This window comes from Bombus flavifrons, chromosome 13 (assembly GCF_040668555.2).
Source record: "Bombus flavifrons isolate JBK064 chromosome 13, iyBomFlav1_principal, whole genome shotgun sequence".
Lineage (NCBI taxonomy): Eukaryota > Metazoa > Arthropoda > Insecta > Hymenoptera > Apidae > Bombus > Bombus flavifrons.
In genome coordinates, this window is record NC_138454.1 from 9753444 (window position 1) to 9776522 (window position 23079).

The 23079-nt window shown below is 39.6% G+C and overlaps 1 protein-coding gene across 8 annotated transcripts in view; it reads left to right on the top strand.

Moving 5' to 3' along the window:
- The window catches only part of LOC138186276 (zinc finger protein 541), a 589272-nt gene that overhangs the window by 339921 nt on the left and 226272 nt on the right, over positions 1-23079 (top strand). For all 8 annotated transcript variants that reach the window (XM_069125955.1, XM_069125954.1, XM_069125953.1 and 5 more), the window contains one exon: positions 2143-2401. In XM_069125955.1, the coding sequence (XP_068982056.1) occupies positions 2143-2401 (259 nt within the window). The remainder of the gene's footprint in view (positions 1-2142; positions 2402-23079) is intronic.

Below are 23079 nucleotides of genomic sequence, written 5' to 3' on the forward strand. Positions count from 1 at the left end.
TAGTTCGCCGCGTACGAATCAATTTACGCAAATAATGGCACTGGGAACAGGGTGCAGGGCCGCCGGGCGAAATTTTCACCGCCAGAAACAGTGGACCACCGAACCGAACACCTTTGTGCGCAGGAAAATGTTCATCCTCCGTTGGATTTTGGTCACACGCCACGATAGCAACTGAAATTTCGTGATGAATACGAGTTCTAGAAATCGTCCATCCCGTTACAGTTATTTCGGGCTGCAGGTGGCCGAAGCCATATTTCAAGGAATTTCGAATGGATTATTGAGCAGTCAGATTTGGAATGAATGGCGGTGGCGAAGTTATTACTGGAAATCTTTTTCTGGTGTTTGGTCATTCCATCGCTTGTCCGAAGTATAAAGGTCTTTTCGGGCGTAGAATGAATTACAAATGTTTTTAGCTGTAACCAGTTTAAAATTCATTACGTTTTCCGAAATCACGAAAATGTATCGTGGCGGAGAATGACGTTAACGCTGAATTAATTACGAAGAAAATGAGATCGTACTTTTAAACGTTAAAATACATAGATTAGAATTTTTTAAATCTTCATTTTTATACACCACTGTACGATTCTCGGTACGCTATTTTTAATCACGATATAGTTTTATAAATAGCGTAATATCAATTTTGGAAGCTATATAAAACTAAAGTAGACACCGACCGAATTGGCCATTTTCCTTCTGTTTCATTCTTGTTATAGGAAAAAGAGGATAGCAGGCATGTTGTAGATTAGGTAAGAAAACCGGAGGGGACCCACATGTAGAAAGACAAAGGCAATATAAAAGGACAGATACAGAATGATATCTCTTAGAAAGATGAGGAGATAAAATAAAGAGGGTATACCTTTGCGAGAAGAAGGGCAAAGGTTACATTAGAAAATAAATATAATACCCGTACCTTTCTTCTATAAAAAGTCACTTGGAATTAATTGAATCGAACGATGAAAATGATAAATTTCTTTTGAAATATTGTTATTTCATATAAAATTCATTACTTGTATCTACACGAAAAGGATAATTTCTACTTATGGATAAACAGAGAGAGATAAAGAAAGGGAAAAGAATATGGACGTTTGTAGAAGTATTTTTCTTCTTCCTGCTATTTCCTCGTCGACCCCTTTATTTTAACGCTCGATATTACCGTTTTTAGAGGAGCGAACCGTGGCCAGAGCGTTTGACGGCGAATCGAGTGGCGGTACATCGAAATCCTTTTTCGACGCGATTCAGCAAATATTGACGCTCGCAAATTGAAATTTGCATGGACGGCGAAATTGGCAAAATATTTCTGCTCGTAAAAGAACGTTCGGCGACGCGCTGCGTGGCCCGTATAGCGAGAAATGGAAACCCAGCTATGTCGAGAAGCGACGACGTCAACGGTGTTTGCCTCTAGGGAATATCACTCGTTGCCTGACGTAAAACTGAACCCTTAAATTTAATATCACGCGTCCGATCGCCCCGAAAACATCTTTGCCCGTCCTCTTTCTTCGATCGAGTTACTGTCCAAAAAGAAAATTTCATTCGTTTGTATCGTACTGGATTAAGCTCGTTTCTAGTGTTCGATTGTTTATTGAATTGTAATTTTTGTTATATAAATAACTTCAGTACTGTCGATACCAAGTACCCTTGTAGCGAAGCTGTCTATTATCAGCGTTAAATCGATACAATTAACGTAATTCACTTGTGTAATCAATTTTCACAAATTATTATTCCACATTCACGAAGTGTATATTTATCGGAAAGAAAATTTGAACATTCTCATCGTCCAATTGTTTCTTAACAACATCACGATAGACGCCTATCAACTACGTAGGGCGAGTCTCTTTTTATCAACAAACATTGAAACAATCAATTTATAAGATATATTTACTACAATTTAATGGAAACTAACCTATCAAGGTTTCGTAATTTAGAGCGCTATAAAAATTAATAAATCATTGAAATTTTGTAAAAGGCAACGAAAAGTCTGATTTCAAACAGCAGTTCACAATTACAAACCAATTCCTCTTGAATCTACTTCTTCGCGAACGTTAAATTGATCATTCCACTGCAAGATATTAACTTTAATTCGTCTAAAAATGTCTCTAGTCTCCGAAAAATCTGATTCTCAACGCTATCTGGTAATATTTTCAGGGTCCGGTCGGGGAAGTGGGCGGCGTCAGGCTGCCGTTGCAGTCATTACATGGGTACGGATCTGTGTTCATGTACTCGGCGTCGACGAGTCCCGGGGGTGGAAGTGGTCAGGGTGGCGGAGGCGGAGGAGAAGTAACCCTCCGCCTCCGCGAACCCGAGGACATTCCCGAAGAAGTTCTTGCACGCCTTGAGGACACAGCCACCCTCTCCATCTCCCTTCAAGGCGACGCAGTGCTAAGGCTGGGGGCGGCTGGCACGGGTAAGTCCCATTTTTATCTCTTCCTGGTCACCTGTTCTTTCGCTGTGTTGGATAAAGAGCAGTAAATATTTTAACAGGATAAAGGTTCATTGTGATTTTCGAGAAATCAGTTCGTTCAATTTGTCGTATCTGTCGTTATTGTAGCAGATTTGATGTAGACCACTGCTCGAAAGTTTTATATTTATTTGAATGCTAGATAAAGTTAGGTCATAATCAAGAGACGTAGAAAAGCAAAGTTCGTGTGATTTGTACAAAATATAGGTAGGTTAGTAGCGAGAGTGTTAAGAGGATGCAAATTCTGTATTGAGAGTAGTGATAGCTTGAATAACTGGTAAATTCGTTTCTTTTATTAACAAAGCTGAACACAAAATTATTAGTCATTAGTTTATAGGAATAAGAAGAACGTGAAAAGAAGGTTTGAATGGGTTTAAATTAGAGTGTTTTAATTCGGTCGGACTAACTTTAATAAGGTTGATGTTTAAAATAAGATTTATTTTATAAAGACACACTTTTATTATGCACGTATAAATCCACGTGGAGACATTATTGCGTAATATTATCAATTCAAAATGTGTATTCCGTATGGAAATTCAATTCCCCTCCGTATTTGCATATAAAACCGATATTTTTTCTTAACTTTATAATATCACCCTAATAAACGCCGATTGATAGAATTTTAACGCGAAACGAGATTAGAAATATAGAATGGCTGTAGAAACGTTGGTATTCTTCGATAAAAGCATAATCGGAATGTCGAACTATAATCGAATGAACGTTCTTCACTCGGCTGAACGATTAATCGAGGTCAAATTAAAAAGTGTTACGGTGGTCAAAGTCGAGGGACGAGCGGTTGGACGATAAATAATTGGCTTATACGATGCATAAATTCCGGCGGGGTCGCAGCCTTCGTGAAACTTACTCCAGAATTTATTATAATGGGAATCGCCCCCTCGTATTTTTGGGATCGCAATTAATTTTCTCGTTTCCGAAGCGCGCGCGTATGCGGCCTCGGCCAGATTAGCCAGCGCGTTTGCACGCGTGTGCGCAGCCTAATGCAGAATTATTTTACTGAAATACGCCGATCCCTGGCACGCATTATCGCCGATACTACTTTTGTGCGATGCATTTTTCGTTGATAAGCTGGCCATTCGTTTCGTTTTATCGGCGCTCGATGCCGCTGCTAGCCTGTCGTGAAATTTGTGAGCTCGATTAGTTGGTGAACGATCGTGCTGCTTGCTCGTATAAGTACACTTTATCGCGTATTAAATATCCAGTTGTAAAATGTTATCCTACGAGGAAATCTTAATTTTACTTCAAATAGGAAGCCAGGGATGCGATAGTTGGATTAAAACAGGTTATTTATTGGTCGTTGTAACTGATTCTGAAGTAAATGGGAGGTTGAAGCGTGTTTCAGTTATACGTGTGACGTTTATACATAGGTTTAATTGCTTGTATTATAATTAAGGGTGAAAATAGCGAAAAGATTAATTTTCGTAGATTCTTCAACAAGAAAGTTATGCTTTTCATAGATTTATATATAGATCGATATGTCGATAAAATGTTAAGATCGAGCTGAAAGCTCGCAAAACACACGATCCACCAACCAATAAATAAATCAAAAATAAACCAATTTCCTCGATGGAAATCTCCATTAAAACGGATTACACTTGCGAACATCTGAAAATGTAGCAAGAAACATCTTTGTAGAATCAGCGAAGCTATTTCATGAAACCGGAGCCGTTCGCTCTAAAAATACACGAGAACACAGTGACGGCTCTAGAAATCTAAATGAACGTCGTACTCGACGTTTCCCCTTGCCGCAATCGTCGGAATCGATTGCATTAACGATTAACCTCGAAGGAGATGGAGGCGTAACCTCGATCGAGTCTCTGCTTTCTCGAAAGACGGAACTTCCAGATTGCTTCAGTTTCGCGTATTTCCATTGAAACTAAACGTCTAGCTTTGTTGGCCCAATGGAAACGGTCGCAGCGCGCAGCTTGATCTCGATAAATCGCTTTAAGCATCGCCATTGCAGCCGAGACGGAAGATCGCGTTTCGAAAACATCAGCTGGAAAATAAAAGTTTTCTTATTGCGAACACGGCGTTCGATCTGTTTATTTGAAGAAACTTTTCGATTGAGATGGTCTTTCAAATGGCCAACTCTTCGATATTTCTCGCATGTTCGTTCCAGCATTCTAAGTCTTCTGCTTCTTCGTCATTCTGTTTAACCTGTTTTTCAATATACATACAAACGTAATAGCTTTGCATTGACAGCTACGTTGCAGCGGATCGTATCATCGAAATAAGTATTATGTATTGTATTTACCGATCACTATGATAGAATGTGAATAGACTTTTATTTATATTATATTGTTAATAGAATTTCGTTTTTTATTTTGAATTTATTCTAGACGCTCTATCCAGCTGTGCTTGTAGCGTGAAATTATAGAAATGGAAAAATATATATTAAAATTACTTTGTTTCGAAAATGGTTTAACCATCTCCAAGATACGGTAGTCCCAGTTATCTCGACCACAAAGATTAAATATTTGAATGTAGCAAATCTTCTAACACGAAACCAGAAGGAAAACTCAAACGAGTAAATCGCTGAATTATGTAGGAAATTTTCGTTCACTTTCGAATCTAAATACTTTGTCTCGAACATTCAAAACTTAACGATACAAGAACGAAACAACATGAACAAAACTTCACGCGGATTTCGAAGTCTCGCAGTTAACTCGAATAACCTCCATTCATATTTCTCTAAACAGCTCTTAAAGCCATCTGGTTGTATCCACGTCGAAGGTCTCATTAAAAGCAGACATTCGTTTCCCGTATTTTTCTGGGGGAAACAGCAGACAAAAGCGGAGAATCCCGGGGCTTTCGCTCTGGCCGAGAGCAACAGAGGAACCACATCGGTAGAGAGCCAGTAGAAACGGATTAAAACTTTTATCAGGGCTTTCAAAGGCAGCTGGTCCACGGGACAGAGGGTGCCCCGTGGCTCTGCCGAAAAGAGGATTCGTGAAACGATCGAACGTTAACTTCCGGACGATTTGTCTGAGCCTCCCACGGTGGTGGCGGCTGCCTCTCGCGTATGCCGCGATAAATCCCGGATTTTCATAAGTTTCCTCTCTCCCTATGGTCCTTATTCGGTCGCGAGAAGGTCGAACCATCGAAAGCTTTTTCGCCTGTCTCGTGGGCCACGAGTTTCCCCCCTTCTCTTTCTTCTGCCTCGTATTCTAAGCGTTTCAGCCACGACGCAACGATCGAATCAAGATATATGTCCACCGTTTCTCTTTTTTTTTTCCTTTCTTTCCTTTTCTCGGCAAGACGTAGCCGAGAAAGGAAATAGCGAGAGAAAGAAGGAGATTTATCGAAGTTGCGGCTTGTTATCGAGGCTTTACGTCGCTCGAGAGCCGCGATAAAGGCGCTAGCAATTGATTAAGAGGGTCGTTTGCGCCAAGGAAATGCTACTTCAAACGCGACCCCCGCCCGATCTTAGCCGCTTTTCAGGCCTCTTCTGTGCCACACCACTCGGATTCTTTTGTTCCACCTCGTTTCGCGTCAAAACTTTCGCGGTAATCCGACAACCTCGCGGGGAATTCGGAGATTTTACGCCGGTAATCTGGTACGTTTTACCTCGTTGTTCTCCTGGATTCGAAACTGATTTTACTTGTGTGCACGCGCAGCGGTAACAAAATGTAGGTTGGAATTTGAGGACTTGCAGCTCTGGGTGATTATGAGGTAGTAAATTGTCACGCACGTGTAGAATATATTTCGGATTTATTAGCTGTAATTTATTAGGTGCCTTTTAGAAATTGAAACTTTATGCACGGCTATAATATAAATTTAATAAAATTACTTAAGAAACTAAAGTTCGAAACCTTATAAAGAAATGTTCATAAGAATTAAACAAATTTGTACTTTTTTAACAAATATGTAATTAATCACATCGTAATGTATTAAATGGAATTAAAAATTTCGTTGAGCGGCATTTTATTAATAAAACACGTGAAATGTTTGGTTTTTGTCAAGTTTCAATTTGCAAAAGTCAGTCTTCCCCGATAAAAGCAACGGCGCAGTGGTATTAACCAGACTTAGACAGACGCCACGCGACGGTAAACGGTGCTCGTTTATGGCCAGCCAACACGACGTAAAAGAAGAACCAGAAACAAAGTTGCAGTAAGAAAACTACCGTTTTGCTAAAACCAACATTGCCGCGCGTTTCCTCCTCTAAACTGGAAATTCGAAACAGGACAGGCAATTTTATGGACATTAGCTTGGAAAAAGTGACACCTGCAAACCACACATTGTAGCGTAGGTTTGCGAAAAAAATCTCAATCGAATTTTCAACGCGTGTTTAGAAATCGATAATCGTTCGGTTACCAACAAGAATAATCGTACGTTTCTATAAATCTATCGGAAGTAGAACGAAAACGTAGCTATATATACGAATGCGTTGCGGTTGCGTCGATTACATTTCCCAAAATTAATTTCATTAACGTTGGGACAACAAGGTAAATACTCAAATATATTACAATCAAGCTCCTACAGGCTTTAATTACGTGAATTCATTGGTCATGTGTTATTTTAAACATTTACAACAAACTGGAAAATTGATGGATATTCTGCAACGATCATTATGCACCAGTTTGATCGAACGTTGTTATTCGGTGTGTGATCATGATTTCATGATTATCAATCTGTAATAATTTCCTGATACATCCACGTTGGTGAAGAGATATTTTTCCAACCAAAAATGTTTTCTAATCTTGGTATTGCTTTCTACGAGTTTCCATAGTCTCTATAGCTGCGTTTTTCTTCGAAAACGAAACCTCCAACGAAATTTTATTATTCTCGATATTCCTTTCATTTTCAAACGTTCAGCTTTCTTACAATCTTCTTGATTACGTACCACGATGCATTTGTATGAGAAGGGATGAAACGATGATCTTGAAGAATTTTATTATCCCCAACTAATCCATATCTTTTGAACCCAGAATTAAACTCCTCTGAAAAAAAACCGTTCTACAAATTCTCGAAATAAATTTACCATCCTCCCAACGATCATTTCCAACAACCAGCTAAAGCAAAAATCTACGAATCTTACGAGTAGAGGTTCGAAGCTCGTGTAACGTTTCTGCGCGGCCATAAACCGCGTAGGAATGGAAACAGGCGAAATAAAGGAATACTCTTGGCGGAATACTCGTCGCGCGTGGCAATAAGTCTGAAATATGCCAGCGTTTTATTCTCGCCGCGCGAATACCTACGAGAAAGAGCGGGTCGCGGCCGAGAAAAAGATCGGTGCGCCGCGACCTGTGAAACTGTAGGGTGGACGGGGGTGCGGGCGTGGATTTCGCGTCGAGGAAAAAATGTCTGCGGTACGCGCGGTTTACATGGCGAACACGAGATGTAGGCAGGGAGGGAACGTGGACGCAAACAATTCCCGTGGAGCATGCGCCGCGTAAATACGAGCGTGAGACTGTGCAAGAGGGTAGCGAGACGCGATGGGGATGGGTTGCATGCACGTATGCGAAGGAACACCGTGTCGGTGGAGAAAAATGGTAGGTAGGGGGTTGTGTACATGCGAGACTCGGCCGGAAAAGTTTGCGGGCAGAGCAATTCTCGTTATAACTTCGGCTCTGCGGAAACTTAAACTGCTGCCGGCCGAACACGCGGAACTTTCTGCCGTTTTCCTGCTCGGGACAATCGTCCCGCTTCTGCTGCCTGTCCTTTCGGTTGGATAGCACGCAGGCGAGAGAACGATCCCTCTACGCTCGTCTTTTTCTCTTGGCTTCCTTCCCGTTTTCTCGTTTTCTCTTCGTACGGCTCGAACTCGTCTTTCCATATGTTGTCGCGGAACTCTGGTTTAGAGAGGTACAAGGAAAGACGTGGTACGAGCTTGTGAATTATTCTACCGATTTTCAGTCGTGAACGTTTCGTATTTGAAATTACGAGAAATATATAGTACTTGCGATTATCACTCATTTTCACTCAGCAACGATAAAACGTAAGCTTATCCTTGCTCCAAACCTAATATAATCCTAATCTGATTATTTTTAAACATCTGTGCGTATAACCTTGTAATTTAAGATCCACTGATGGCAGATGCTTCATTACAATTTGTAATAATTTCTTTGAATACAAGAAACTACACGCTTTTCCTGAAACTAATTAAAACACTTATACTCTATAAGAAAGATCACACACAAATACGAAAGATCCTTCTAACCTACGTCGCTCGTTCATTCTCTATTTCCTATCATTTTAAGAAGAAGATCTTCCCACTCTGCTTTTCCTCCGCCAAACCACACCCCTAATAAAACTTTTAAAAGATTTGTCTTCCTACAAGAAAAAAAAAGAACTCGATAAAGTTTCTAAATCGGTACACTCCCCCGCAAAGAAACCGCGTGGTTGATAAAACAACCGAATACATAGAACGCAGCGACTATAGAGGCGGTATTAAAAGACCTAGAACTCGATCGTCGTTATTCCCGGCCGGCTTATCTGAAATTTCCAACCCGGTCCCGCTATCGTATCTCTCGTTCTCCCTTATCTCCGGTCATTAATAGGTCGGCCGCTGGGAACCGCGCGCTTTTTCTTCGAACTGCAATCACCGATCGAATCTTAATCCCGTATACGGTTGGTGTACGCGTGTGGTGTGTGTGTGTGTGTCTATGTGTGTGTGTGAGTTCGTACGAGTCCCAGCACTGTTTCTAGAGACGCTTTGGGAGGACAGGTTCCGTTATCCTGGCATCACGTATTTAAGAGGGAGCCGAGGGATACACAGCCTCGCGCACGAAACGAAATTTCATGACCTGTGTTCGTGTAGATCGCACGTGTTCCTTGGTTATCGAGGGTAGCAAACCAACGAACGAGTCCGGAGAAGATTTAACTGTGAACCCGCGCGAGAAAACACGCCCCTCGCCTCGTTAAAGCTATTCATTCAGCTGTCGCCTGATCTTGTCGCCATTGATTCCAAATAAATTCTCGAAAGCGTCGCCCCGAACCTTTCGTTACATGTTTTTGTAACGTGTTGTGTATGAATTGGACAGGGCTTTCTGCTTTCTTTCACGTTCATCCTGGATCACGTTCGTCCTGGGCGTTACATTTTCTGTTGCTGCCGGAGTAGATGTTTGTTCGATGGAGCTTGAGTTCGGTTTCTTTGAGCCGGAGGCAGAACTTTGATATTGTAAAATTATGGTTGAATGCAGAGCTTGATTGTAAGGAATTGATGCTTCTTTGTTTCTTGAATGCAGGCTTGGATGTACTGTTTTTGATACCGTAGAAGGGTAATTCAACGGATAGACCGATTGTAAGAATTTGAAGATTCCTCGTTTCTTGGATCTCATTACGATCATTAAATAGAAGGCCTATATTCTAATTTTCAATTTCAATTTTTCTTTACTCAAACTGTTTGAAGTTTAGCTGATCGTGTATCGTTTTAAGGAAGAAAAAGTAAGCAGGAAAAATGTAATTTCTATAAATAAAAGTATTTCCATACGAAAAGATAGACAGACAAATAAGAATTTTATTCGAATAATTCCACGGATTGTAATAACAAATGTTATAATTGTTTGTAACTGTTGGCCGGTGTTCGAGATTTGGTAGTTCGGAAGTTTATAATCTGTGTAATGGAGCAATGAAAGCTTGAGCTTGTTTAATACCACCGATTTCCTGATTCTGCCATTCAACTGTACATTTTAGCATTCATTGCGAGTAATTCTATTAGGGCGCTTAGGCGTGGTATAAAATAGAGTTGTAATTAAATCATCGAACCGTGCCGTGGGTTGTTGAAAATTTGCCAGAATCGATGCCAAAACACGAAGAATGACTAAACAACGAAATCGGCAAGCAAAGAAAAAGAACATTTGATATTTCTCTCTAAAAATAAAGTTTAACTTTGTCAACACCCATCCGTTAAAAATATGTAATTAATTGATTGTTGGTTTTTTCTCTGACATAAATCTTTCATTATATAAACATTTCTTAAAAGGAATATGATTTTTTTAACAACTTTCCATACACGTCAACACGATCACAAACACTCTCATTTATATGTTTACAATAGTAAAAGGACTCAAGCACCCACTCTTTATCTCGAATATCTGTTTATACGACAAATTACGAAATCTGTCGACTATAAACGTTTACTGGCGAACAATGCGCCGCACTTCTGTTTCTAATTCCACGCGGCTCGAAAAGACAGCGCGTTTTGTCGTGTTCGTTCAAGATTTATCGCTCGATAAATCGCACCACGCCGCTAATGATTTTGCATGATATTACAGTTCCATAGAATGCCTATTGTCCAGCTATTGTTGTAACGCGCGAACAGTCGCGAACAGCTGGCGCGTGGTCGTCGCAAGTTTGCGTTTAGAAAGCTACTTCTTTTTATGACAAATTAAATTCAGATAAACATTTCTGAATCATCGTGTGTTATCAAACTGTGGATTTTTATGCAATTTATGAGAAATTTGAAAGTGCAAATATAGAAAGAAAATTGCACAAAATGCACACATAATATGTATTGTAACTGATACTTGTTTCAAAAGTACGTACATACTATCGACTCGTCATCATTTCTCGAAACTAACTAGAAAATTATTTTTTTCTATTTGTCATCTCATAAATACGTATAACTCACCGAGAGCAGAAAAATCTCCCATTTGTATGCCCGTTGAACCGATCAATTTTATCCAAGAAGAATTATACACTGTCAGTTTTTAAGTCTTAAACAAATAGATATGTCAACTGGACGATAAGCCTCTTCCTATTTCAATGACGTCAATCCGATGTTAGAAGTAACAGCATTCTTCGGCTAGTTGACGTAAAGATACGCCCACTGACTCGATTTAAACGCGTCGTCTGGACGCATTTCTTCGCACGATCTCAGTCTGTAAGATCGCGCGAAAAAATAACCACTTGAACGCGAGCCTTCGCGTGAGTCACTTGTGAATCCGATAGAAGTCGATATATTCAATAAACTGTTAACGAGCGTACGGATTGCTTGTTTCTCGAATCTCATCTCGGATCTGTGTAAATTACTCGTGATGAACGGGAAAATCTTAATTTTAATGTTCTCGGTGAAACTGCCACAACAAAGATCGATAATCTCGAAGAGTTATTGTTGAATGTACGAGAAAGAAATGGTTTGTTTCACTCAGGAGTTTTCATACGCGTGTGTAAGCGTTTAGACGCGTTTGAGAATAAGCAGGCTATGGAACAAGGATAGGAAATCGTCATTTGCGAATGAATTAATAGCTTTTAAACGTTAAAACGTGATTTTCATGTCCCACTGGCCTGATTTCAATGAAATATGATTCTGTCCTGATATTGACTCGATTAAGTACTCCGCTTTAAATTTAATTATCATGCTTGTAATATTCATTAAAAGTCTGTATTATCGTTTCGAAACTGTTTATTTCTGAAATATGGGACTTTATTATAATATGTCATTAATTAAGAACGCGCCGTCAAAGTGTTATAATAGCGTGTTAATCACGAGATGATAAAACGATTTTCTTACTTATTAACCTCTAAGCTCACTCCACTTAACAAGCAACAACGAATATTTAATAGCAATATCTAAATTTTCTTTTTTTTTCCAAACAACTTGCACGATACTACAAAAGTATTAATCCTTTCATTTAACCAACCAATTCAAGCCGCCATATCAGAGAAAAGCACCATAAAGCTAGAAACGCGTATAACCTGTACAAAGTAGATTGAACCTGTAAAGAACAGACCACCGCATAGAAGCTGACGCGAAATTAGCTCGAAACCTTTCTCCAGGCGTTACGCCATAAATTAAAGTTTATACGCACCACTGGACTCGTGTTTTTCTTCTCGTCTTCTCTGCCATCCTGTTAAGCGCCTATTTCGAACTGTTTCATGTCGCGCCCAGGTGAATTTTTTCTCTTTTTGTCTCGGCGATTCCATCGGTCAGTCGGCAAATTAATGCAAAAATATCGAGCTGCGCGAAAAGTGTTTCTTTAGCCACGACGTTTGCTCTGTTTTCTAAAATCTGTGCACGGTGCAGACCACGTGTTGGGCCGTGTGTCGGTCACTCGATCGAAAGAATCAAAGCAGAATCGCGGAGTTAAGTGAATGTAAACGCGTGAGAGAAAATGTGCGTGGGTTCGTGAATCATTGATTTCTTCATTGTTCCATGGAGGAATTTGGTCAGTTGTTATAACATCGGCGTTACCTCATTGGTTGGAAATTTCGATAACCAGACTTAAACGTCTGTAAAACAAATATTACGTCGCTAGATCGCGAATGTTTGTGCAAAGTTCATTTTTCATGGACGTAACTAAGAAAATAGAACGAACGGAAACGTTTATTCCAGCCATTAGATGTTCTAATAAATATTATACTTTTGATGTTCTATATTTTCCATCTTATATTCTATTTCTTTAAATAAATTCGTATACATCTTTAATCTACTAACCGCACAACGCTAGATGTCTACGTGTAATGTGTAAAGAACATACGACACCTTGCGTTCCATTTACTCTACATTTTTCAAAATTCTATTCACGTATAAACCTATTCGTGGTTTATAGATTTGAGTTGTTTGTTCGTGTTTCCTTTGGATAGTTGTTTGCTTGAAATGTTTTACGATGCAAGCGTTTGTACGTGAAAGAGTTGGGAACAGATTTTTAGAGTGGAAGCTTTGAATGGGTTCGAGTGGGTTGAATCGGCATAAAGTAGTGGTAGTTTGTAGCGATTGGTAGTCACAGAGTGACCGTACCTTTGCTCGTTTGTCTCCTTTTTCTGTTTGCCTCGCCCAGTCTAGCTGGTTTAAAACGCAGAGAACGTAAGTCTGTGAGTACACAACGTGTAAGCGCTCTCTGTTTCTCTCTGTCGGAAATATACGAGGTCAGCGTGTATGTTGAGATTGTAAAATAAGGGGTCACATGTGACGTCATTTAAAATTACCCTGATAGCCTGCGGGGTTAAATTGATTTTACACGTAGAGTGCAATAACATCAAATTTCTCCCACAATTACATCTAATATTCGCATACTGTTGTATTTTATAACGAAATGAATTATTTCTTATTTAATATAAATTTTTAAATAGAACTTGCATTTGTCACAATGTTATAAGATAATTTTTCAAGACTGGCCATAAAATTTCCATTACATTACTCATTCTATATGTTAAAAAGCTTTCACAATATTGTTACAAATTGGTGCATATCTAAATTATGGTAAATTAACATATACAAACATCGAAATTACCACGAAACTCGCCCTCGGACTTCATACGTCATTTCTGTCATATACTACGTTACAGTGTAACTACATAGTTTCCACCAGGCTTCCGATACTGATTTCCATATGTCACAAAATGTCAACACACCGGCGCACAATAGTATCCAAATCACTACGACATCGCTGCAACTCTAGCCTATCTCGTTCACAATTTCCACTCTAGCAACTACATCGTTGCTATATTTCCCACGCAAATACACGCAAGAATGCGTTGAACTTCTATAGCCTACTAGCCATCTGACGAGAAAATAAGCTGTTTTATCGTCGAGTCTCGTTCCAATCTTGCCATCCTAAATATTCATGCCACAAACTACAAGCCTCTCGCAAACGAATCAAAAAACCATTTCTCCCAATCACGTTGCACATGTAAAACATTGGACACATAAAAAAAACGTCTTCCACCACACACTTTCGAAAAACCACTCGCTACCCACTCTCAAACTACTACAAACAACTTCGAACAACAAGCTACGCACACAGGGTAAAGACGTGCGAACGATTGAAGATAGGAAAGGGATGCAGCGCCATTCCAATGTCCCGTATTTACCGTGCACGGTTGTATCCCTCGGGACCGGTTTCGAGACCGGTTATAACCCGGGGCGTGCTGGTGTAATCGGCAGCGAGCCGCGTAGGCGTGAGTCGACCGTGGCCGCACATGCCGGCCGCATGCCTACCGGCTAAAACAGATGAGCCGCGCGCGATACATATTTTCACCGGGTTTACCGCGATATTGCCGCGCCACGGAGGATACCTTCGTTCACCTTTGGGACGCCTGTACCTGTCCATACAGCCGCGATCGCAGGATCGACGCGATACCGGATAATGGGGAATTGCCCCCGATCGATCTCGAAGCGGGATCGCTTACGAGGTTGCGTTTCGTGTTGCTTACAACGTCGATTAACGCGTTGTGCTTGTCTCTGTGTAATAGAACTGTGTCTTATTAGGACGATGATGCGCTGGAATTTTCGTAAATATCGCGCTGGACAGATACAACTTTTTGTAGGAAATAAATTTGTTGTACGGGAAATAATTCTGCTATGGGTGAATTATGTGATGTAGAATTGTAGACAGATAATCGAACTATCTTTTCCCTTGTGTTTGAGAAAGAGAACCAGCGTTGATGAAAGTTTGTCGTGTACTTCAGTGGGTTTTGTGTGCTTTGTCGCGGTGTATTTTTAATTGCGGTCCACATTATGGTGGAACTTTTGTGACAGTAAATATTGGAAATGTGACTTTTGAGATAGTGTATACGGTGTTTCGAAATTGTCAAATTATGTACCATAAAACTATGGAATAATAAATTAATTTTCCTATTCTTTGCTCTTATATCTTATATAATTCTTTTATTTTTCTCTCTCTCTCTCTCTATTTCCCTCAGTGATAATAATTTATTTAACTGTTATAATGTATCTTCTAGATTTTCTATAAAAAGAAAAATGTTCCTGTTGTAAAACAATTTTCTTCGGTATTTTGCTTGATGAATATAAAATATCCGCTAACTTTTCAACCATATTATTAAGCGACATCTTCGATTGAAATCTCTTATTATAGCCTTTGATGGTTAATAAAGTACTGAAGAATCTTTGAAATTAGCAAATCAAAGGCTAGAAAGTATGAGGAGGCTGGCAGAGTCAGAAGGAGGACATTAAAGGTGATTTTTAGGTTCGTGGCACCGGAGATGATAGCGATCTTGCGATTATTGAATCCATTTACGGTATGAAAGGCTTTCGCTTCGAACCTTGCTATCCTGTTGCTCGGTCTCATGGACGTGAAACGGAGCGCAGATCATCGTATTAATCGGACGTTAATTACATGTGATCCTTGATCTGCTTAAGCTGATGATTCCAAACATCAACCGTGAGGAGTGCGCTTCCGTATAAGATAGGTACCATGTATCGATTAAACGCGTGAATTAGATTAATCATCTAATCAGAGTTACCCTAGCTTACATACAAGTTTCAGAAATATTCTAAATCTTGCAATTAATATTTAACGCGTAATTTTGTAAATCAATCACATTGAACGAAACAAACACATCATATAAAATCTAAAGAAATTTTTGCATCATTTCGTTTATTAGAGAATATAAAATATTCGTCTAACTTTTATTGTTAAGCTACATTTTCAATTGCCATACTACTTATCGTCATTTTGTTGAAATCCTATTTTATTGTGAAATAAAAGCGTAAAAGATATTTGTAATACTTCTACGAATCGACGCGTTAATCGTAGCGATTATGTCTGATATTTCTACTATACTCATGGTAACCATTAACATAGCAACCATTAACTAGAGTAGCAATGGTTTAATCTACGGGAACAGCTATTAGTTACTGCATCCAATAGAGTACGTTACGAGCTCTGACAGCGTGACTGTTCCACGCCACGAGGTTGGCAAATAGTCACATCTCGTCCGTACACCATACGTTGTCTTATTCGTTGAAGAAACTTGTAAATCGCTAATAAACTTTCTATAACGAATCGATTCAAATAGAATAATTTCCATTCAATGAAAATTACGTATCCTCGAAACATTTTCGATAGATATCGAAATAAATGAAAGGACTCGTTTGAGTAAGGAAATCCTAAATTTACATTTCACTTCTATACATTTATTCGACGAATCCTCGTATAGAGTACAACAAAAATCTTCGCAATTTTCCATCCGCCTTTTCAAACGCCGTAATCATTTACCCATAATCCTCTGACGCAATTCCACTAAAATCCACGATGCACAGTATCGAAAGGACAGATACCGTCTGATACCTAAGCAGCGCTTGGAAACGGAGATTCGGTCGGGATCATCTGGCCCCGGTTCTGGAGCACTGAAATATTTCAGCCGGTACCGCGGCTAAACTCGTTCCGCGTTACGACGTAATGGACGCGTTCAGCTAAAAGCGTGATTTCACCGGTCAACGGAAAGTTATAGACCGTAATTGAAGGCACGGTAACAAGAGTTACAGGAAAGCATAAGAGAAAGAGAGAAAGAGAGAAGTAGAGTGGTTGGCAGCGTCGGGAACGTTTACGAAAACTACAGCAGCGCGTAACTCTCTGGGAAGAGTGGCGGCGGCCGGACGAAGCAAGTGGCAGGGTTTAAATTCGAATTAGCCTACAGGCGAGAGATTCTGCTAGCCTCTGGACAAAGCTAGCCACGGTATTAAGCCATTAGACCGTAACGAGAGTTGATTAAGTGTGCGGGCCAGAGCGGAGGCTACGACACGCAAAAAGTAGAAACTGCGTGGGCGTGCAGGACGCAACGGGAATGCGAATCGAGGGAAAAAATTGAGCCGGCTTCGGGTACGAGGCTGTTTTTTCCATGGAATGTAGAAGCACGCGCTTGGTATTAATCGGGTCTGCGATAAAACCGACGATGTCACCGGCATTTCTTTCTCTGTAATCGATTTCGCTTCTACGTCCTCCGATGCGTCCAGTTTTTAGATTGATGCCTATATCTCGCGGTAATACCATTCGCTCGATTTTTTCCCCAAGATTTATTTCAGATTCCTGAGAATGAGATTCCTTTCGTGACTATCGTCGGACAGATTAGAATGGTCTTTTCGACGTTCAAAAGTTGAAAGTTCCTTCGATTTGATTAATTTGTAGTAATGGTTAGATCGACGTAGAATATTTAGATTGATTTGGTATATCGTACGTTTGGCATAGTGCGTATACTCCACGGTGTGCACTTTGCACGATCTTTTTCACAAGGTTTATCCGAGATAGAATATTTTAGCCAAACTATGATAGGATCCGAATTTAAATTCTACGTCGATAACATTGTTATCGTTTTTAGAAGATAATAATTTGTAAACGATATGTGGATATGCGTGAATCCCCATACTTGAGAAACTGAAATCAAACCGCTCATTCTAAATATTCTAAACGGGAGAAATTTCAAATAACCTCCCTCCTATAATCCGCCCCTAATTCCAAAAATGTATGATTCGTTGTCAGATTACCATGCCCTTAATTCCGTAGCGTAAAAAAGCGATTCGAAACGACCAAAGAGCCACTACCAGCAGAAACAAAATCGCCTAATCATAGCGGAAAACAAACGAATGTTCGCGCGTTTCATCCCCTCGGTGGATGCAGGCGAGCTTCAAAGGGGCGTCCCCCGACGATTCGCAATTCGAATCCGTCTGTCAAAGAATGATAATTCGCCACAGTGTATGCGAGCACCGGCCGCGAACGGATTAACATGAAAATCGTGGCCGGGGGGCGCGGGATGCGAAACTTATGCGCGCGAAATTATTTTCGTGCCGGCCAGTGTGAGCCGGGACTTTAATTTGCGATAGAAGCTGACTGCGCTGTCAAAGGGATGCCGCGCGCTTCCAACCCCCTCCAGCACAGCGTGTTCTCCACCCCTTTGCTTGGCCGCCAGCTCCAGCCAGCCAGCCAGCCGATTTAATTAATGTTCCCCGCGTAGATATGGCGGGACCCTCGTCGTGAAACATCGTTCGGCCCTCCCAGCTGTTGGTCCAGAGAGAAAGTCCCGAACGAACGAACGAACGAACGAAATTGCGTTCACCCGGAAATTGCGTTTTTACGATGCCATAATGAGATGTCCATGCGCGAGATATCGGTGGCTCGATGGTTTTTCCCGACGCGAAGGCCCAGGCGAATGCGTTCCAAAAAGTGGCGGAAAAAGTACTTGGCTTGTTGTAATTTTCATATTCGATGCGGTTTTTTAGGGAATGAGGGAAATGAGTTAGTGTTTGTTCGGGATGTTCGGTGAGGTGAACTTTTAGCAATGTTCTCTGCTGGCAATTATTGAACCTGGCGGTAGATTGCGCTGGTTTGTTAGTAATGCGATTAAGAAAGGTTCTTTTAGAAGAAAGGATATTTTTGTGATTAATGTAATTATTTTTTAAGCGACCATTTAAATTTGCAATAATTATTTGTTTGCAATCTGCGACGGCGATAGATACGATTGAAATTTTTAAGCTATTCGTAGGTGGTTTAGTAGTGGTTATAGATTGCAGTCGTTTGTTGAAAGTGGTAGTGCGATTGAGGAACGTTATTGTAGCAGGACCAGGTTCTTTCTACTCAACGTGATTGATTTTTTTTAAGAAATTTTTAAAATATTTCGAATTTAGGACAATTATTATTTAACTGTGCTAGTTCTTTCATATCGAACGATCGGTAGAAAAACGACATTTTAAAAATTGTTAGGAATAATCTAGTGAGGTTTTTGTGCATCTTGAATGGTTGCTCTTTTAATAAGAAGGCATAGAAAAAGGATACATAAATTATGGAGGCTAATGGTGATCGAGGTGGTGCTTATATGGGATCGAGGTCGAAACCTCTTAAGGGCGGCTAGCAAGCAGTAAAAGCAAAGTTTTGAGGCGCCTAAAGAAGAACGTTTGACGAGATCAAATAAAAATTTCCTTAGAAACAGAACTCTGTATCGTAAATGAATCAGTTACGCAGATCCATCGCAATAGAGATAAATCCATTTAATAATTATCCGCTATTTGTATCTTCAACTAGATTTTCCAAATTCTCTTTCACAATATAACGTATCAATTTTTACATAAGATCCATTTAAAAAAATGACAAGGATAAAAAGACTACCCGGTTTCCAAGTAGAGTAACGAATTCGGCATAAATTTTTGAACCTATTCTAATTCAAATTATTTAACATTCTAATTTTCCTTTTCTGGCGAAACGGTATTCCGACTATATAGCACAATTTTTCAATTTATTTTATACAGAATTTCAGAGAAACTTTATCATGAATAAATTCATTAAAAATTGGTACGTGGTTTCTACATGTTACGTCGCACAACAGTAATACTATACAGTGATATTTATTAATTCTTTTATCGACGAGAGAAATACATTAATAAAAAAAAAAAAAAAAGAAGAAGATCATCGATCTTTTTCTTCGAAGGGAATTCTCCAACCGACATCACACTTTCGTAGTATCTGTCAGAGATCCTGTTGAAGTGTCTCGTTACTGTTGTCCGATTCGTTGAACACAGGGATGATATTCCGGCGGCGTTGTTATTTGGGGAAAACGGGTAAGTGACCTCAGATAAATTGACCACTCAAGCTCCGCAAGAGAACGCATCCTTTACCGTGTTCTCCCTTTGCTATTCTCGTTACGAAGGCAAAGACTTGATCCGTGACTCTGAGGCTTCTACGTCGTACACGTGTCTCAAACTCTAATTAGCTTCTGTATACTTTGCTGGGTAATTGTTTCGGAGGCTGTTGTCAGTGGGAACGAAAGGAGCGTGAATGCAATTAAAGTGGACGACGCTTTGTTAAACGATACGAGTGCTCGGGCGTCAAATACTTTAATATGAAAATTCTCTTTCTTTTGTCTTTTATTTTTCACGAATAAATGATAACGAAAATTATGATTTTATTTTGGAATGGAATGATATTTGTTAATTCGTAATTTCTGTAGTTTCTTTTTTAATTTCTGGTGAATGAAATGAACCGATATTTGTCTATTAATAAATAAGGCAGTTAATAGGGTTCAGGTAATTGGTAAAAGTCGTATTAAGATTGTTAGAATTAGAGAGAGAGAGAGAGAGAGAGAGAAAGAGAGTTGATAACTGTTATCGTAGGATTATTGCGGTTGGGAGGGGTGTGGTAAATATTATGATAGGATTATTAGCATTAAGGTCTAGCTGGATTCTAGCATTAGGTGGAATTACGAGAGAGAGGATTGTAAAGTATTTAAAACATCTAAAATGATAAGATCTTAAATCTCATTCGACAATTGAATTATTCAGAAGACAAATTGAATCTCATTTTCTGAACATTTCTTGGTATTAGCGTCGAAATACCTGATCAGTTTTCTTAAATTAATTCTATAGGAAACAAAATATGAATTGAACAGTTCCATTCTCAGAAAACTTTATAAATTTCTCAGTTTCTCTTTTAAATTATTTTTCAATTTCACAAACGATTGGTCATGTTCGTTAAATAAATTATTTTTGATATAGCTCGATTAATGTTTAATTTCATAATTAATAACTGCCTGTACAGTTGACATAGTACTCTCGCGGTTAGTTCTATTTATCAAAAACACGATGCAGAATTCTATATATTGTCACAAGCAATTAAATCGTCGAAAAGTAAAACACTTTTGTTACCGAAACCGTGCATTTTTATATTTTTTAAACGATCGTGTTACTGGCGATAATTCATAGCAAATCGAGGTCAATTTTTTCTTTCCTTCTTTTTTTGCGGAGGGAAAAGGACAGCTCGGATCGAAGAACGGACCCGCATTTATGAATTTAAATATTCGAGATGGTGGATGGTCGACTTTTTTCCCCAGCTCTTGCAACTTTATAGCTTCCTCTATATTCAACGCTCGTACCTTTGCCCTTGTTAAACGAATACACTTACGGACACGTTATATTTGGCATGCATGCGGCCATTTCTAAGCATTCTGCATTGTCGATCTATTTTCGCTGGCTCTTTCAATTTACCTCCTCCCCTTACGATTCCATCTTTTTTTATTTAAGCATCCCTCGACTCGAAAGATATTTTTCGCCTCTTTATTTGTGTTAGTCACGATCTCGCGGCATGTGTAAATAAAAGGATAAAAAGTGGAAAGACATAAGCGAGAAATTCGATACTCTAGAAATCTGTGAAAGCTATCGGATGGAATTAATTACCAAAAACAAGAAAAGTAGGTAGTTCTTCGAAAGATTCGCGTAAAGAAACGACGCGTGTATTATTCGATGGAATACCAATCTTATGGAAGCACACACAGCACAGTTCCTTTATATGTTTCTTAACTTTCGCTATCAATTTCCTGAATAACCAAATGTATATATACCAACAAAACCATAAAGCGTTAAATCGAAGCAAAATAACGAATCCATCGAGTCTGTGAACGTTTCTAGTATACTTCCACGGGATTGGTAATCTAGCAAGCTGTCGTCGTCATTTTTATCGTAGCAGTCAACGAAGCAGATACTCGCGTTGGATTAAGAAAGAACGGCGGCGAAGCCCGGGACGATGGAAATAAAGAAAGGAAACACAGTACGCGGGCCGGTCTCATTTAAATGTACGATACCGCTCGCCTCTTATCGCATTATAGTAAATACGGACTATACTCGTTCCGGCGGAAACGAGGGGAGAACGGCTGCACCGCTGATTGCAAATTGACTTCGCTACCGAAATAATACCGGCGAGCCCGTTACCTTGCGATTCTTATTGCACCAAGTTCGTTACGGTTATTCTTTTTCTCTGTCCGCTCGCTGTTTCGTTCCCACTACGCGCACATTTCGTTTCCCCTGTTTAAACGTACGTGTACGCCGCCCCGTAGCCCGCTCTTCCTCCCGCGTTTCGCTTACTCTCTTTTTTTTCCCTTTATTTTCCACTCTTTCCTCCCCTTTGCCTTTCCGTCCTTTTCTCAACTCCATTATTTACCTTCAGTCTCCTTTCTACGTTTCTTTGTAGCGGACCGTTTGTCGAGAATGTTGTAATCCAATTTATTCCCCGTTCTTCGTCTTTACCCTTCTCTTCTCCTTTTCCTTCCTTCATTTTGATTCCGTTGTTTCGTTTCGTTCGTTCGCTACTTATCAACGTTCCAAAGATTTTACCGTTTCAGACGATTTGACTCGTACAACGACGTTTGATAGAGTTTGTCGACGGCACTGGCAATCGACAGGTTTTGGAGAAATTTTAATCGAAATACAACGTTGAGTTTAAGATGCAATTTCATCTATGTGAACGAAGAAAGTTTTATTTATTGTCTATTGGTTTTTTACTTATCTATTACAATTAAAAAGGTGAAAAAACTATTCGAACGTCGAAACTTATAATATTTAATAGTTGAACGCTTTCCCCTAATAGATCAATAATTTTGTAATTATCTACTTTTTCTCCTCGTTGCAATGAGCAGTCCAATATTTTTGTATATTGTGTGTGTCTTATAAAATAGTATGATATCAAAGGATAATGTTAACACTTCGATAAGTGAATTAGGACATACAAGATTTTGTTTCTTTCTGAAGAAAGCTATAAATTATCAATTACTGAATTTTCATTTAATTAAAAGAAAAATTATTCTTTCAACTGCGCTCATACAGTTTGCAAACAATTCTCCATTTCGTCTACAGTTAGAAAAAAGAAATTGAGAACAGAGATTCTGAAATGGGCAACGCCAGGAACTATGCACGAGCTGCCTTTGTTTTCCGAGACCAACCGACAACGTCCAAACAGGAATTTCGCAAAACTTCACGCTGGGAAAATTCTCCGACGCTGTGCATTCTTGCGCGATTTCACTGCGCGCGTAATTTGAATGCGTTTCATGGTCGGTCGGTTTCGAAAATAGACCCTGTGATTTTTGCAACGCGGTCCTCCAACTAGGACCTTTTATTTTCTTCAATGAACGGAGGGGACGAATTCGCTTCCACGATAAATAAACTTCTC